This window comes from Salmo trutta, chromosome 14 (genome assembly GCF_901001165.1).
Source record: "Salmo trutta chromosome 14, fSalTru1.1, whole genome shotgun sequence".
Classification (NCBI taxonomy): domain Eukaryota; kingdom Metazoa; phylum Chordata; class Actinopteri; order Salmoniformes; family Salmonidae; genus Salmo; species Salmo trutta.
This window is the reverse complement of record NC_042970.1, coordinates 81794993-81812329: the sequence shown is the minus strand read 5'-3', so window position 1 is coordinate 81812329 and position 17337 is coordinate 81794993. Positions and strand designations below refer to the sequence as shown.

At 45.8% G+C, this 17337-nt stretch overlaps 1 protein-coding gene across 3 annotated transcripts in view; it reads right to left on the bottom strand.

Annotated features, from left to right (window-relative positions):
* Positions 1–17337, bottom strand: part of LOC115147641 (CMRF35-like molecule 5) — a 54088-nt gene that overhangs the window by 34052 nt on the left and 2699 nt on the right. For 2 of the 3 annotated variants that reach the window (XM_029689925.1, XM_029689927.1), the window contains exon 3: positions 2859–2942. The exons of the other annotated variant lie outside the window; for it this stretch is intronic. In XM_029689925.1, coding sequence (XP_029545785.1) covers positions 2859–2942 — 84 coding nt within the window. The remainder of the gene's footprint in view (positions 1–2858; positions 2943–17337) is intronic. 3 annotated transcript variants of the gene reach the window in all.

Genomic DNA, 17337 nt, shown 5'->3' with positions numbered 1-17337 from the left:
GGACAAAATGAATACCTATGTAAGAATGCTGTTCATTGACTACAGCTCAGGATTCAACACCATAGTACCCTCCAAGCTCATCATCAAGCTGGAGGCCCTTGGTCTCAACCCCGCCGTGTGCAATTGGGTCCTGGACTTTCTGACCAACAACAATGAGACAGCCTACAGGGAGGAGGTGAGGGCACTCGGAGTGTGGTGCCAGGAAAATAACCTCTCACTCAAAGTCAACAAAACAAAGGAGATGATCGTGGACTTCGGGAAACAGCAGAGGGAGCACCCCCCTATCCACATTGAAAGGACAGCAGTGGAGAAGTTGTAAAGTTCTCTGCCCACAAGGCTCTCCAGAGGGTGGTGCGGTCTGCACAACGCATCACCGGGGGCAAACTACCTTCCCTCCAGGACACCTACAGCACCCGATGTCACAGAAAGGCCACAAAGATCATCAAGGACATCAACCACCCGAGCCACTGCCTGTTCACACCGGAAGGCGAGGTCAGTACTGGTGCATCAAAGCTGGGACCGAGAGACTGAAAAACAGCTTCGATCTCAAGGCCATCAGACTGCTAAACAGCAATCACTAACTCAGAGAGGCTGCTGCCTACATTGAGACCCAATCACTGGCCACTTTAATAAATGTATCACTAGTCACTTTATACAATGCACTCTAAATAAATCCACTTTAATGTTTACATATCTTACATTACTCATATCACATGTATATACTATATTTTATACCATCTATTGCACCTTCGCCATCGCTCATCCATATACTTACATGTACATATTCTCATTCATCCCTTAAGATTTGTGTGTATTTGGTAGTTTTTGGGGAATTGTTAGATTACTTGTTAGATATTACTGTTAGATATTATTGTTAGATATTACTGCACTATCGGAACTAGAAGCACAAGCACTTCGCTACACTCGCATTAACATCTGCTAACCATGTGTGTGACAAATATAATTTGATTTGATTTTGAATTGATTTGAAACAGGAAGCACCTGAGCTCAATTTCGAGTCTCATAGCAAAGCGTCTGAATACTTATGTAAATGTAATATTTTGTTTTTATTTTTAATACATTTTCAAACATTTCTAAAAAGCTGTTTTTGCTTTGTCATTATGGGGATGAAGAAAAAAAAACAATTTAATCCATTTGTGACTCGTTTCAGGAAACTAGGCGTATGTCACGTGTCACTACTTAACAGGAGAGCCATCTGAACATAAACTTCTTTTTTTTAATCAAATGTGTTTTTTGCAGAAATGCCTTCTGGAACAGGTGAACTTTCACGTGCCTTAATAAGAAACTTGTATGCCATCTGTAAATACGAATAAAATGTTTAAATCAGGTAGTTCATCCACAGAAAAAGTCAACAACCTTCCCACTAGCCAGGATTGGCTGAGATAATGAGTGGGCTGGATATGCCGAGTGATGAGTTCGGATTGGTCTGCCATGTAGCATGCTTCTGTTTACTTGAGCTGGTCAGTACGTGTAGGTAATCCTGTCTAATGCTGCTTTTTTATATATATATTGCATAGTAGAACTGCCTAAGTGTTGCTCTCCACTTTCCACCGAGTTTTGAAATAAGTGGAATTAGAGTACGACAGCTAAAGAAATGGAGAAACACCTGTCTCCGGATTACATCTTCAAACTAAGCGCAACTATGGCATCAGTGAGAGAGGGAGAAGCGTCCATCCAAGTATACGGGTAAGATAGTCTAGCTAGCCACATTTTCAGGTATTCCACGTTTCTAATTTTGGCAGTTTTTTAAATTTGAAGTTAAAGTGTACTGTTGGCTAGCTAGCTAACATTAGCTAGCTGGCTCGCTAGCTAACATTACGTGTATGATCAGTGTAGTAATATTATTTGTATCTCAGAGCCATTTGCTATGCTAGTTGTAGGGTAATGTTAGCTAGCTATATAGCTAGCTGTATTTTCCATTTTCACGCTGCTTGTTTTAGGCATTAGGGTTGCCGGGCTGCGTCCCGTCCTTGGGTATTTTGGAGCTGTTCTCCTACCTGATTATTGTGCACCCTGCCCTGTTGCGGTATTTTTCCAATACTATTAAACGTGTGTTTCACGGACCTCAGTCTCCTGCGCCTGACTTCACCCCTCCTGCTATCGAAGAGTTTTATGACATGTTCTCTCATTTGTGTCTGGAGGTAGCTAGCAAGCTAGCCAACGTTAGCCAGTTAGCTTGGGTGCTTGACTGCTGTTGTTAGGACAGAACGCTAGGATCAACCCTTAAAGAGATGGGTGGGGCTAAAGCTTAAGAGGGTGTGAACGATGTTGAATGGGTGTAGACAAAGAAGAGCTCTCCAGCTGGTACCAAAACATTCAAAGGACATTTTCTCAAAAGTTGATAAACTTTCAAAGCAGAATTACTTTACCATTGTTCCTCGGCTGTAGTGTATGATAGTGTAGTGTATGATATACAATTTTCTAGCTCTGATTCTTTACTTTTATCCAATGTAAAAAACACAATTTCAAATTTTGCTACATAAGTCAGAGTCGAGCCGGTCGGTCCCATTTAAGAATAAGGCTGTAACGTAATACAATGTGGATAAGTCAAGCGGTCTGAATACTTTAGAATGTACTGTATACCCTGATATCTGGATGCTGGACAGCTTAGAATGCAGATGTACTGTCTCACTCTGTGTCTACAGCAGTGTATCTTTATCCTGGTCCTGAGGATCATTTAGCTTTAGCCTCATTATTACACACCTGATTCCACTAATCAAAGGTTTGATGATGAGTTGATTAGTGGAATCAGGTGTGTAGTGCTAGGGTAAAAATATTAAATGTGCCCCCTTGGGGTCCCCAAGACCAGTAATGAGTAACACTGGTTTAGAGGTTACCTGTTGTTATGACTACCGTTGTCCTGCTGACTATGACAGGGGTGCGGGGACTGGTCCTAGTGATGTCAGGCTGAATAGGCGGAGCTGAAAAGAAAAATATAAATTATGTTTTCTTCTGTGTAAGACTGATATAAGACTGTATTGTTAGAACAGGGAAGCTGAACAGGAAGTGATGTGTGATATAGAGTAAATGTCAAGAGGAACAAAATGGTGAAATGAAATTCCTCTGTAAATACAACATCATGAAACACATACATACATACTTATGTCTCTCCTGAGTTCTGCCCCGAACAATAGAAAGACAGGTTCTTATATACCTTTGTCAAAACCTGCATGTGCATCTAAAATAACAAGTTTTTCTTAACACAAGATTTCTGAGAACCTGTCTCAGCAGTATGAAAATCTGCCCTTGTTTCAGAGAAAAACAGATGCTCTCTCTCTGTGTCTCGCTATCATCCACAGTCCCCTTTCTCACCTTTTCTCACAGACGAGGGGCTGTGGGTTTTGGCAGAGAGCTAGACACAGACAGAGGCCTCAATATTCAGCTATACAGTGAGCATAAGTACAATGGCACGTGAGCAAATTAATAACAACACTATTAATACATTTTAACCCTTCACTACAATGATGAGCATTACTTCCCCAACTCACACACTCTCTCTCTCTCTCTCTCTCTCTCTCTCTCTCTCTCTCTCTCTCTCTCTCTCTCTCTCTCTCTCTCTCTCTCTCTCTGTCTCTCTCTCTCTCTCTCTCTCACATTCTCATTGTCTCTCTCTCTGCCTCTAACTAGTTCCTCCTACCTCTCTCTCCCTCTCTCCCCCTCTCACTCATATCCAGGGCCGGCATTGCTGGGGGGCCCTAGGGGCTTGGTCCGCCCTCAATATTGAAATATTGATCATTTATTTGACCGAGACGTTCACCGATAGAAAGACGCATCAATCTCAGATAATGCATCCTAGCGTGTGAAACAGCTCCCCTCTGTCTCAGTATGTGTAGACCATGTATCTGATGCTGTCTGGACCAACAGAATTTGGCTTGTCATACTATTTCTGGCCAGACAGATTCAGATACATGCGTTACATTTTGTAAGATAGAGGGGCACTGTTTCACTCACTAGGATGCTGTCTCTGGTGAGAGAGTTTCATTAGAGAGGAAGAGGCGAAGCGGGAGTGCTCACTCTCTCAAGAATCTATCCAAAATAAGACCAATGCGTTTCTATGGTCAGAATATGTAACCCTAACCTTGTCGCCTGCATTCCCGCCATTGGGACAACAACTCCCATTGTTAGGGCGGAGACATGAGCATCTTGTCATTATATACTGATCTCCAGTTTCAACCACTTGTGAATTAGGAAGCAAAGTTGGCGGATGCACAGTGCACTGATTAGATACTGGCTTCCCCTAAAGTAAATTTATGTTTTGCCAAAATGATTTAATTACTCCTGTCTAAATAAAATCATTCAAGATACTTTACCAGAGAGCTTGACTTAGCCACAAAGGATCATTAGCTACTTTTAAAAGAATAGCCTATTTGGGAAGCCAGCAGTTTGGGCAGCACGTGTGGCAATAGGCCTCGTTGATTATTGAGTTGTGGCTGTCAGTGAAAAGCACCTAAAATGTGTGAAGATAATGTGTCGTGAGTATCATTAAAATGCATGACCTCAGCTCTCCAGAATGCATGACCTCAGCTCTCCAGAATGCATGACCTCAGCTCTCCAGAATGTATGACGTCAGCTCTCCAGAATGCATGACCTCAGCTCTCCAGAATGTATGACGTCAGCTCTCCAGAATGCATGACCTCCGCTCTCCAGAACGTATGACCTCAGCTCTCCAGAATGTATGACCTCACCTCTCCAGAATGCATGACCTCAGCTCTACAGAATGTATGACCTCAGCTATCCAGTATGCATGACCTCAGCTATCCAGAATGCATGACCTCAGCTCTCCAGAACGTATGACCTCAGGTTATTCATCTCCAGAATGTATGACCTCAGGTTATTCATCTCCAGAATGTATGACCTCAGCTCTCCAGAATGTATGACCTCAGCTCTCCAGAATGTATGACCTCAGCTATCCAGAATGCATGACCTCAGCTCTCCAGAACGTATGACCTCAGCTCTCCAGAATGTATGACCTCACCTCTCCAGAATGCATGACCTCAGCTCTACAGAATGTATGACCTCAGCTCTCCAGAATGTATGACCTCACCTCTCCAGAATGCATGACCTCAGCTCTACAGAATGTATGACCTCAGCTCTCCAGAATGTATGGCCTCAGCTCTCCAGAATGTATGACCTCAGCTCTCCAGAATGCATGACCTCAGCTCTCCAGAATTCATGACCTCAGCTCTCCAGAATTCATGACCTCAGCTCTCCAGAATGTATGACTTCAGCTCTCCAGAATGAATGACCTCAGCTCTCCAGAATGTATGACCTCAGCTCTCCAGAATGTATGACCTCAGCTCTCCAGAATGTATGACCTCAGCTCTCCAGAATGTATGACCTCAGCTCTCCAGAATGCATGACCTCAGCTCTCCAGAATGCATGACCTCAGCTCTCCAGAATGTATGCCCTCAGCTCTCCAGAATGTATGACCTCAGCTCTCCAGAATGTATGACCTCAGCTCTCCAGAATGAATGACCTCAGCTCTCCAGAACGTATGACCTCAGCTCTCCAGAATGAATGACCTCAGCTCTCCAGAACGTATGACCTCAGCTCTCCAGAATGTATGACCTCAGCTATCCAGAATGTGCTCTGCTGTCTCTTCTTGCACATTTATTGTTTCATTGATTTCATGATTTTTTTTAAATATAAATTATCCGTGTGTTAGATTGATAAAGTGACATGAGAAGGCCCGGCACCAGAACGAATCAGTTGGACAGACATTTGATTTCTATAGACTGTTAAGTTATTAAGTTAAGAGTGTTATGGGTTCCTGAGTGGCACATCTCAGTGCATGAGGTGTCACTACAGTCCCTGGTTCAAATCCAGGCAGTGCCATTGTTTGGTGCACAATTGGCCCAGTGTTGGCTGGGTTTGGCTGGGGTAGGCCATCATTGTAAATAAGAATTTGTTCTTAACTGACTTTCCAGTTTAAAAAAAGAGCACTGATACTTTGCTGTATTGATACAATGTGATCCTATATAAAGTAGCACATGGAACTCAGAGATAGCCTATAGGCCATAGTCAACTGTAGGCCATAGTCAACTGTGTAAAATACATAGGTCAAAAACCTACAAATAAAAACAGGAGAACATATCCTGATGAAAATTCAGGTTCTTTCAATCACATTCATCTCTCTACTCCACCTGTCTGTCTTGACTTGAGCTATCGCAAGTGAAGTGCGACATTGTATCAACTTGGCGTGTGCACGCTCCCTCAGCGTTATCAGAACAGAGAAATCACACACACTCACATTCCAAACAAAAGACAATGAAATCATTGACAAAACTCCCAAATAATGGCTATGAAATGAGCTAAAACTTGTTTCTGACAAGTGTAGCAGGATATGAACTCCGCAAACAATGATTCCACTCTGAGAATGAGAACGGTGAATCACAGTAATACATGCATTAACAGAAGTTAATGTAACCAAATTACGGGATTAACGGTACATCTACCGGGCCTGCTGGTTAACAGCGCCCCCTATCCGCTGTACTTACTGCAGTACAGACAGGTGATTTGGAGAAAAGAATAGAATAGCAGAGTAGATTTTCAAGAAGGTTTATTAGTTTGATTTATATGATTGTAACTTTGATTCATATTTTGACTCTGCTATATACAGTGATCTTATTGGTGGACAACATTTGACTATGCTATAAACAGTGATCTTATTAGTGGACAACTTTTGACTCTGCTATAAACAGTGGTCTAATTGGTGGTTGGTCTCAGGCTCTGCAAGATATAGTAATCTAATTGGTGGACAATGTTTTATTCTGCTAATAACTGTGATCTTTACTGACCAAAAATATAAATGCAACAATTTCAAAGACTTACAGTTTATGTTTTTATCCTTTATTTAACTAGGCAGGTCAGTTAAGAACAAATTCTTATTTTCAACGACAGCCTAGGAACCGTGGGTTAATTGCCTGTTCACGGGTAGAACGACAGATGTGTACCTTGTCAGCTCAGGGATTTGAACTTGCAATCCTTTTGGTTACTAGTCCAACACTCTATCCACTAGGCTACCCTGCCACCCCAAGGAACTCAATCAATTGAAATACATTCATTAGGCCGTTATCTATGGATTTCACATGCAGCTAAAGGTGGACCCGGGAGGGCATAGGCCTACCCACTGGGGAGCCAGGCCCACCCACTGGGGAGCCAGGTCCAGCCAATCCAAATTGGTTTTTGAGAGAAGTAAGTTTTTTGTGTGTATTTAACATTTCTGGGATATCTTATTTTAGCTTGTGAAACATGGGACCAGCACTTTACATCTGGCAGTTATATTTCTGCTCAGTATAATTGGTGGATGGTCCCAGGCTCTGCTCAATATTGTATTCTAGAAGCTGTTCCAGGGTCAGGCTCTGGTAGATGTTGTATTCTAGAAGCTGTTCCAGGGTCAGGCTCTGGTAGATGTTGTTTTCTAGAAGCTGTTCCAGGGTCAGGCTCTGGTAGATGTTGTTTTCTAGAAGCTGTTCCAGGGTCAGGCTCTGGTAGATGTTGTCTTCTGGAAGTTGTCCCAGGTCAGGCTCTGGTAGATGTTGTTTTCTAGAAGCTGTTCCAGGGTCAGGCTCTGGTAGATGTTGTTTTCTAGAAGCTGTTCCAGGGTCAGGCTCTGGTAGATGTTGTATTCTAGAAGCTGTTCCAGGGTCAGGCTCTGGTAGATGTTGTTTTCTAGAAGCTGTTCCAGGGTCAGGCTCTGGTAGATGTTGTTTTCTAGAAGCTGTTCCAGGGTCAGGCTCTGGTAGATGTTGTATTCTAGAAGTTGTTCCAGGGTCAGGCTCTGGTAGATGTTGTATTCTAGAAGTTGCTCCAGGGTCAGGCTCTGGTAGATGTTGTATTCTAGAAGTTGTTCCAGGGTCAGGCTCTGGTAGATGTTGTTTTCTAGAAGCTGTTCCAGGGTCAGGCTCTGGTAGATGTTGTATTCTAGAAGCTGTTCCAGGGTCAGGCTCTGGTAGATGTTGTTTTCTAGAAGCTGTTCCAGGGTCAGGCTCTGGTAGATGTTGTTTTCTAGAAGCTGTTCCAGGGTCAGGCTCTGGTAGATGTTGTATTCTAGAAGCTGTTCCAGGGTCAGGCTCTGGTAGATGTTGTTTTCTAGAAGCTGTTCCAGGGTCAGGCTCTGGTAGATGTTGTCTTCTGGAAGTTGTTCCAGGGTCAGGCTCTGGTAGATGTTGTTTTCTAGAAGCTGTTCCAGGGTCAGGCTCTGGTAGATGTTGTTTTCTAGAAGCTGTTCCAGGGTCAGGCTCTGGTAGATGTTGTTTTCTAGAAGCTGTTCCAGGGTCAGGCTCTGGTAGATGTTGTATTCTAGAAGTTGTTCCAGGGTCAGGCTCTGGTAGATGTTGTATTCTAGAAGTTGCTCCAGGGTCAGGCTCTGGTAGATGTTGTATTCTAGAAGTTGTTCCAGGGTCAGGCTCTGGTAGATGTTGTTTTCTAGAAGCTGTTCCAGGGTCAGGCTCTGGTAGATGTTGTTTTCTAGAAGCTGTTCCAGGGTCAGGCTCTGGTAGATGTTGTATTCTAGAAGCTGTTCCAGGGTCAGGCTCTGGTAGATGTTGTTTTCTAGAAGCTGTTCCAGGGTCAGGCTCTGGTAGATGTTGTCTTCTGGAAGTTGTCCCAATTTCAGACTGTGATAGTGGATGGCTTAGCCAGTGATATTCATATCTAAGTTCTCATCTATTGTCAAGCTAACTTGGCTGCTGACTGCAGCTTATATGGGCTGTGGATCTACAGTATGTGGGCGTAGAGACCAAACATTACAGCAGTGTCTATGCTGTCAGGATCTATGTTGGGGGTGATTCCAGTGCTTGTGACAGGGTTCATGGTCTCATTGTCAGAACTGAGGGTGTTCTGGTGCTGGACGACCAGCAGCAGCAGAGAGAAAAGACACATGAACAGCAGTGCTGAGATACACGCCACCGTGGTTAGAACTAGGAGAGTCAGCCTGGACGGTGAAGAGAGAGAGAAGAGAAACTGGTGTCCACCTGGTGTATAACACACACACACACACACACACGTGTATATAACTCAGTGTTGAGTATGGTTGTTTGTCCTGTTGGGGGGAGGGTTCTCCAGGTCTGTAAAGTCAGTAACTGAAGGGAAACAGTGAAAGGTGAATTACTGCTCTTTAAACACAAACAGTTTCCCAGTAGGTGAGAAACAGATCTGAGAAGAAAAACCAGCACAGTTCTCTGTTACGAGAAAAACCCCTCACCTGTGATAAACAGACTCACACAGGCTCAACAATATCCTAGACCTCTACTAGACAGGGTTAGGATTCAAACACAGGCTCAACAATATCCTGGACCTCTATTAGACAGGGTTAGGATTAAGACACATGCTCAACAATATCCTAGACCTCTATCAAACAGGGTTAGGATTTAAACACAGGCTCAACAATATCCTAGACCTCTATCAAACAGGGTTAGGATTTAAACACAGGCTCAACATTATCCTAAACCTCTATTAGACAGGGTTAGGATTAAAACACAGGCTCAACATTATCCTGGACCTCTATTAGACAGGGTTAGGATTAAAACACAGGCTCAACAATATCCTAGACCTCTATTAGACAGGGTTAGGATTAAAACACAGGCTCAACATTATCCTAGACCTCTAATAGACAAGGTGAGGATTAAAACACAGGCTCAACATTATCCTGGACCTCTATTAGACAGGGTTAGGATTAAAACACAGGCTCAACATTATCCTAAACCTCTATTAGACAGGGTTAGGATTAAAACACAGGCTCAACAATATCCTAGTCCTCTAATAGACAGGGTTAGGATTAAAACACAGGCTCAACATTATCCTAAACCTCTATTAGACAGGGTTAGGATTAAAGCACAGGCTCAATATTATCCTAAACCTCTATTAGACAGGGTTTGGATTAAAACACCGGCTCAACATTATCCTAAACCTCTATTAGACAGGGTTAGGATTAAATCACAGGCTCAACAATATCCTAGACCTCTAATAGACAGGGTTAGGATTAAACACAGGCTCAACAATATCCTGGACCTCTATTAGACAGGGTTAGGATTAAAACACAGGCTCAACAATAACCTGGACCTCTAATAGACAGGGTTAGGATTAAAACAAAGGCTCAACATTATCCTGGACCTCTAATAGACAGGGTTAGGATTAAAACACAGGCTCAACAATATCCTAGACCTCTATTAGACAGGGTTAGGATTAAAACACAGGCTCAACAATATCCTAGACCTCTAATAGACAGGGTTAGGATTAAAACAAAGGCTCAACAATATCCTGGACCTCTATTACACCCTACAGTACTCCTGTTATAGTACCTTCACTACAAACACACTGACATAAACACACTACACATTAACAATGTTTTAAACATTTTGATGAGTTTTAATGAAATGCTTTAAAATGCACAGTTTATTTACATATACAATAGATATGTCAATCTCAAAGATAGAACTGACTATTATGGTATTACTGTCCTAATCATTAGAACAGCCAAAATGAAGCCAAGATGATATGACAAAACACATAGTTCATATTTACACAAATATTTACAATAATATTGGTTTACTTTCACAAAATCTGGAGATAAAAGTGATTTTAAAGCCAGATGTTCATATTTTACATACATTATATACAGTAAAACCACATGAGCTGTTTTAATACAATATGTCAAGGAGGATTTCAAACAGGAAAGGGATTGTTTTTTTCATGTCATTCCAAGATGGCGGCTCTGTGGTGACAACCCTTCATCTCTCTACAGGGAGCTTCCCTTCATCCCAGATGGCACCTTGTTCCCTATAGAGTACTGCCTTTGACCAGGGTCCATATGAGGGTCCGTAATAGGGTGTCATTTGGGATGCATCCCTTGTATAGATTATATAGTACTACATTATTTTGGGTAGCTGGGCTGTAGAGTAGAGGGCATCTTCTGGAGTGTCTTTAGAGAGGTGTACAGCAGAGTATCTTGTAGATTCTACAGTATCTTTGGGTAGCTGGGCTGTAGAATAGATGGAATCATCCTGGGTTCCACTGGCTGTTAGAGGGCTTGAGGAGACTCTAGAATCTTTGGGTAGATCCACATTGGAAAGGATGTGTCACGTCCTGACCAGTAAAAGGGGTTATTTGTCATAATAGTATGGTCAGGGCGTGGCAGGGGGTGTTTGTTTTGTGTGTTTTAGTGTTTTTGATTTTTGGTCTATGTTTTCTAGATCTATGGTTAAATCTAGTTTTTCTATTTCTATGTTGTTTTTTGGCATGACCTCCAATTAGAGGCAGCTGGTTGTCGTCTCTAATTGGAGGCCATATTTAGTTGATGTTGTTTCACTTGTGTTTTGTGGGTGGTCGTTTCCTGTATAGCCTGTGTTGCCTTACTGAACTGTTTCATCGTTTTGTTATTTTGGTTTAAGTGTTCACGTTACTTCAATAAAAAGAAGATGAGCACTCTACACGCTGCGCCTTGGTCCCCTTTGTACGACCCGCGTTACAAAACCACCCACCATGACTGGATCAAGCGGCGTGCCCAGGAAGAGATGGACACCTGGTCACACATGGAATGGTTGTAGAGGAGAAACTGGACTTGGGGCCAAGTCATTGACAGATATTGGAGCCTACCGGGCAAGAACGAGAGGAACCCCCAAAACATTTTTGTGGGGGGGGCACACGGGTAGTTTGGCTGGGCCAGGGGTGAGCCCTGGGCCAACTCCCCGTGCTTATAGTGGTGAGCATATGCCTGCTTCTCACACTCTCTCTCCGGTATGCCTCCATAGCCCAGTATGTCCTGTTCCTGCTCCTCGCACTCGCCCTGAGGTGCGTGTCACCAGTCTGGCACCTCCTGTGCCAGCCCCACACATCAGGCCTCCAGTGCGCCTGCCCAGCCCAGAACGTCCTGTTCCTGCTCCTCGCACTCTCCCTCCAGTGCACATCCATAACCCGGTACAGCCAGTGCCTGCTGTGAGCACTCGGCCCTTAGTGCGTCTCCCCAGTCCGGTGAGACCGATTCCTGCTCCTCGCACTCTCCCTCCAGTGCGCATCCATAACCTGGTACAGCCAGGGCCTGCTGTGAGCACTCGGCCCTTAGTGCGTCTCCCCAGTCTGGTGAGACCGATTCCTGCTCCTCGCACTCTCCCTCCAGTGCACATTCCCCGTCCAGAGCTTCCGGCGACAGTTCCCCGTCCAGAGCGTCCGGGGACAGTTCCCCGTCCAGAGCGTCCGGCGACAGTTCCCCGTCCAGAGCGTCCGGCGACAGTTTACAGTCCGGAACCTGCTGAGACGGCCTACAGTCCGGGACCTGCTGAGACGGCCTGCAGTCCGGGACCTGCTGAGACGCCCTGCAGTCCGGGACCTGCTGAGACGTCCTACAGTCCGGGACCTGCTGAGACGGCCTGCAGTCCGGGACCTGCTGAGACGGCCTGCAGTCCGGGACCTGCTGAGACGCCCTGCAGTCCGGGACCTGCTGAGACGGCCTACAGTCCGGGACCTGCTGAGACGGCCTGCAGTCCGGGACCTGCTGAGACGGCGTGCAGTCCGGGACCTGCTGAGACGGCCTGCAGTCCGGGACCTGCTGAGACGGCCTGCAGTCCGGGACCTGCTGAGACGTCCTACAGTCCGGGACCTGCTGAGACGGCCTGCAGTCCGGGACCTGCTGAGACGGCCTGCAGTCCGGGACCTGCTGAGACGGCCTGCAGTCCGGGACCTGCTGAGACGGCCTGCAGTCCGGGACCTGCTGAGACGGCCTGCAGTCCGGGACCTGCTGAGACGGCCTGCAGTCCGGGACCTGCTGAGACGGCCTGCAGTCCGGGACCTGCTGAGACGGCGTGCAGTCCGGGACCTGCTGAGACGTCCTACAGTCCGGGACCTGCTGAGACGGCCTGCAGTCCGGGACCTGCTGAGACGGCCTGCAGTCCGGGACCTGCTGAGACGTCCTACAGTCCGGGACCTGCTGAGACGGCCTGCAGTCCGGGACCTGCTGAGACGGCCTGCAGTCCGGGACCTGCTGAGACGGCCTGCAGTTCGGGACCTGCTGAGACGGCCTGCAATCCGGGACCTGCTGAGACGGTCTGCAACCCGGAGCCTTCAGCGGTGGTCTGCAGCCCGGAGCCTTCAGCGGTGGTCTGCAGCCCAGAGCCTTCAGCGGAGGTTGGCAGGTTAGAACGGGGGCTAAGACCTCCAATTAGAGGCAGCTGGTTGTCATTGTCTCTAATTGGAGGCCATATTTATTTTATGTTGTTTCACTTGTGTTTATTTGATGTTGATTCACTTGTGTTTTGTGGGTGGTTGTTTCCTGTATAGCCTGTGTTGCCTTACGGAACTGTTTCGTCGTTTTGTTATTTTGGTTTAAGTGTTCACGTTACGTCAATAATAAGAAGATGAGCACTCTACACGCGCCTTGGTCCCCTTTGTATGACCCACGTTACAGGATGAGAGAAGTTGGGCCATCTGCAGTAGAAAAGCTTGGATTTTTATCATCTTTGGGAAGTCCACAGTAGAATAGCTTGAATTTATTTCATATTTGGAGAAGCTGGCATTAGCATAGATGTCACAGTGTGGAATCAAGTATGGGTAACTGCATTCGTGGAGTGTGTCTGTGCCGGTTAGGCAGGTTAGGATAATTACAGTTGGAGGTTAGGATAATTATTGTGGCAGGTTAGGATAATTAACATACATTTTTATTTAACCAGGGCAAGTCAGTAAAAAAAACTGCCAAACTGTCACGACTTCCGCCGAAGTCGGTCCCTCTCCTTGTTCGGGCGGTGTTCGGCGGTCGACGTCACCGACCTTCTAGCCATCACTGATCCATTTTTCATTTTCCATTGGTTTTGTCTTTTCTTCCTTCACACCTGGTTCCAATCCCATCAATTACATGTTGTGTATTTAACCCTCTGTTTCTCCTCATGTCCTTGTTGGAGGTTGTTTTGTTTGTATGTGATGTGCTATTTAGTGTTGGTGTGCAACGGGTTTTGTACCCACTTGTTATTTTGTACATTTTGGTTGTTTTGAAGTTTTGTCAGCATTTATTAAACCACTCCGTTTATACCAAGTTCGTTCTCCTGTGCCTGACTTCCCTGCCACCAACATGCACCCCTTACACAAACCCTAACCCGGACGACGCTGGGTGAATTGTGCGCCACCTCATGGGACTCCCAATCACGGACGGTTGTGATACAGCCTGCAATCGAAGCAGGGTCTGTAGTGACGCCTCTAGCACTGAGATGCAGTGCATTAGACCACTGAGCCAATCAGGAGCAGTTAATGGGGCAGGAGAATTAATGTGGCAGGTTAGTAGAAACAAAATAGCAGGTTAGGAGAATTAACGTTTATGGTTAGGATAACTAACGTGGCAGATAGCTAACAAAATAGCAGGTTAGGAGAATTAACTTTGTCGGAAAAGAATGGAGGGCCCTCAGCCAATATGAGTCAAGGTTCAAACCAAAGCATGTCAATGAAGAACTACACTGTTAATATGGCTGCATTTACACAGGTCACCCAATTATTGGCTAAATATCTAATCTGATTGGTCAAAAGACCAATCATTAAGATCAGAATTGGACTGCCTGTGTTAACGCAGCCTATGAGTCTGAGAATCCATTATCTGTTGAAACTGAGCTGTCTAATGAACAAGTGCTGTTTGCAGCAGGTTCTTCATGTTGACAGATTGAGGAATGATAACAGACTACAGTAGAAACCCACTAGAGGATTCTGTAGACTCACACACTCAACCCTTAGATGTTTAGTTAGATGTTTAGTTTACCACCTCCCTGTCTATCACCTCTACACTACAGGTTGTTATGGACTCACACACACACACACACACCCTGATATGTCTCACCTCTCCAGTAGGGTCAGGTTGTGTGTTGGAGGAGACTGGTGGTGGTGGTGTTCTCCTGGTTCCTCTCCTCTGTCTGTAGAACAGGAGCAGGACCAGTCCTAACACTGTCACCATGACTACCAGACCAGCACTGGTCCACACCATCAGACCTGACCACAGACAGGAGGAGAGACTTCTGTCTATCTCCTCCTTTGAATTCCATGCTGTCACAGTCACTAGCCCATTCAAGCTTAACATCCTTATCATTTATCGCCCTCCAGGTTCCCTTGGAGAGTTCATCAATGAGCTTGACGCCTTGATAAGTTCCTTTCCTGAGGATGGCTCACCCCTCACAGTTTTGGGTGACTTTAACCTCCCTATGTCTACCTTTGACTCACTTCTCTCTGCCTCCTTCTTTCCACTCCTCTCCTCTTTTGACCTCACCCTCTCACCGTCCCCCCCTACTCACAAGGCAGGCAATACGCTTGACCTCATCTTTACTAGATGTTCTTCTACTAATCTCACTGCAACTCCCCTCCAAGTCTCCGACCACTACCTTGTATCCTTTTCCCTCTCGCTCTCCTCCAACACTACTCACTCTGCTCCTACTCAGATGATATTGCGCCGTCGCAACCTTCGCTCTTTCTCTCCCGCTACTCTCTCCTCTTCCATCCTATCATCTCTTCCCTCTGCTCAATCCTTCTCCAACCAATCTCCTGATTCTGCCTCCTCAACCCTCCTCTCCTCCCTTTCTGCATCCTTTGACTCTCTATGACCCCTATCCTCCCGGCCGGCTCGGTCCTCCCCTCCTGCTCTGTGGCTTGACGACTCATTGCGAGCTCATCAACTCATCCTTGACCGCTGGCTACGTCCCTTCCGTCTTCAAGAGAGTGAGAGTTGCACCCCTTTCTCAAAAAACCTACACTCGATCCCTCCGATGTCAACAACTACAGACCAGTATCCCTTCTTTCTTTTCTCTCCAAAACTCTTGAGCGTGCCGTCCTTGGCCAGCTCTCTTGCTATCTCTCTCAGAATGACCTTCTTGATCCAAATCAGTCAGGTTTCAAGACTGGTCATTCAACTGAGACTGCTCTTCTCTGTGTCACGGAGGATCTCCGCACTGCTCAAGCTAACTCTCTCTTCTCTGCTCTCATCCTTCTAGACCTATCTGCTGCCTTTGATACTGTGAACCATCAGATCCTCCTCTCCACCCTCTCCGAGTTGGGCATCTCCGGCGCGGCTCACTCTTGGATTGCGTCCTACCTGACAGGTCGCTCCTACCAGGTGGCGTGGCGAGAATCCGTCTCCGCACCACGTGCTCTCACCACTGGTGTCCCCCAGGGCTCAGTTCTAGGCCCTCTCCTATTCTCGTTATACACCAAGTCACTTGGCTCTGTCATATCCTCACATGGTCTCTCCTATCATTGCTACGCAGACGACACACAATTATTCTTCTCCTTTCCCCCTTCTGATAACCAGGTGGCGAATCACATCTCTGCATGTCTGGCAGACATATCAGTGTGGATGACGGATCACCACCTTAAGCTGAACCTCGGCAAGACGGAGCTGCTCTTCCTCCCGGGGAAGGACTGCCCGTTCCATGATCTTGCCATCACGGTTGACAACTCCATTGTGTCCTCCTCCCAGAGTGCTAAGAGCCTTGGCGTGACCCTGGACAACACCCTGTCGTTCTCCGCTAGCTGTGAGGGGAACGGCACCTCCGTACCTTCAGGCTCTGATGAGTCCCTACACCAAAACAAGGGCAATGCGTTCATCCACCTCTGGCCTACTAGGCACCCCTACCTCTGCGGAAGCACATTTCCCGCTCAGCCCAGTCAAAACTGTTCGCTGCTCTGGCACCCCAATGGTGGAACAAGCTCCTTCACGACGCCAGGACAGTGGAGTCAATCACCACCTTCTGGAGACACCTGAAACCCCACCTCTTTAAGGAATACCTGGGATAGGATAAAGTAATCCTTATCATAGATACCATCAGTCCTGACCACAGACAGGTGGAGAGACTTTACAGAGTACTGTATATATCATAGATACCATCAGACCTGACCACAGACAGGAGGAGAGACTTTACAGAGTACTGTATATATCATAGATACCATCAGACCTGACCACAGACAGGAGGAGATACTTTACAGAGTACTGTATATATCATAGATACCATCAGACCTGACCACAGACAGGAGGAGAGACTTTACAGAGTACTGTATATATCATAGATACCATCAGACCTGACCACAGACAGGAGGAGAGACTTTACAGAGTACTGTATATATCATAGATACCATCAGACCTGACCACAGACAGGAGGAGAGACTTTACAGAGTACTGTATATATCATAGATACCATCAGACCTGACCACAGGCAGGAGGAGAGACTTTATTATGGTTGAACAAAGCTGGTCAGTTTGCTAAAATTCCCAGGTTTTTCTGAAATTACCAGATTTTTGCAAACACTATACTTTCCAGACTATAAATATCATAGATGGATAGATACAACTGTCATTTGGTCG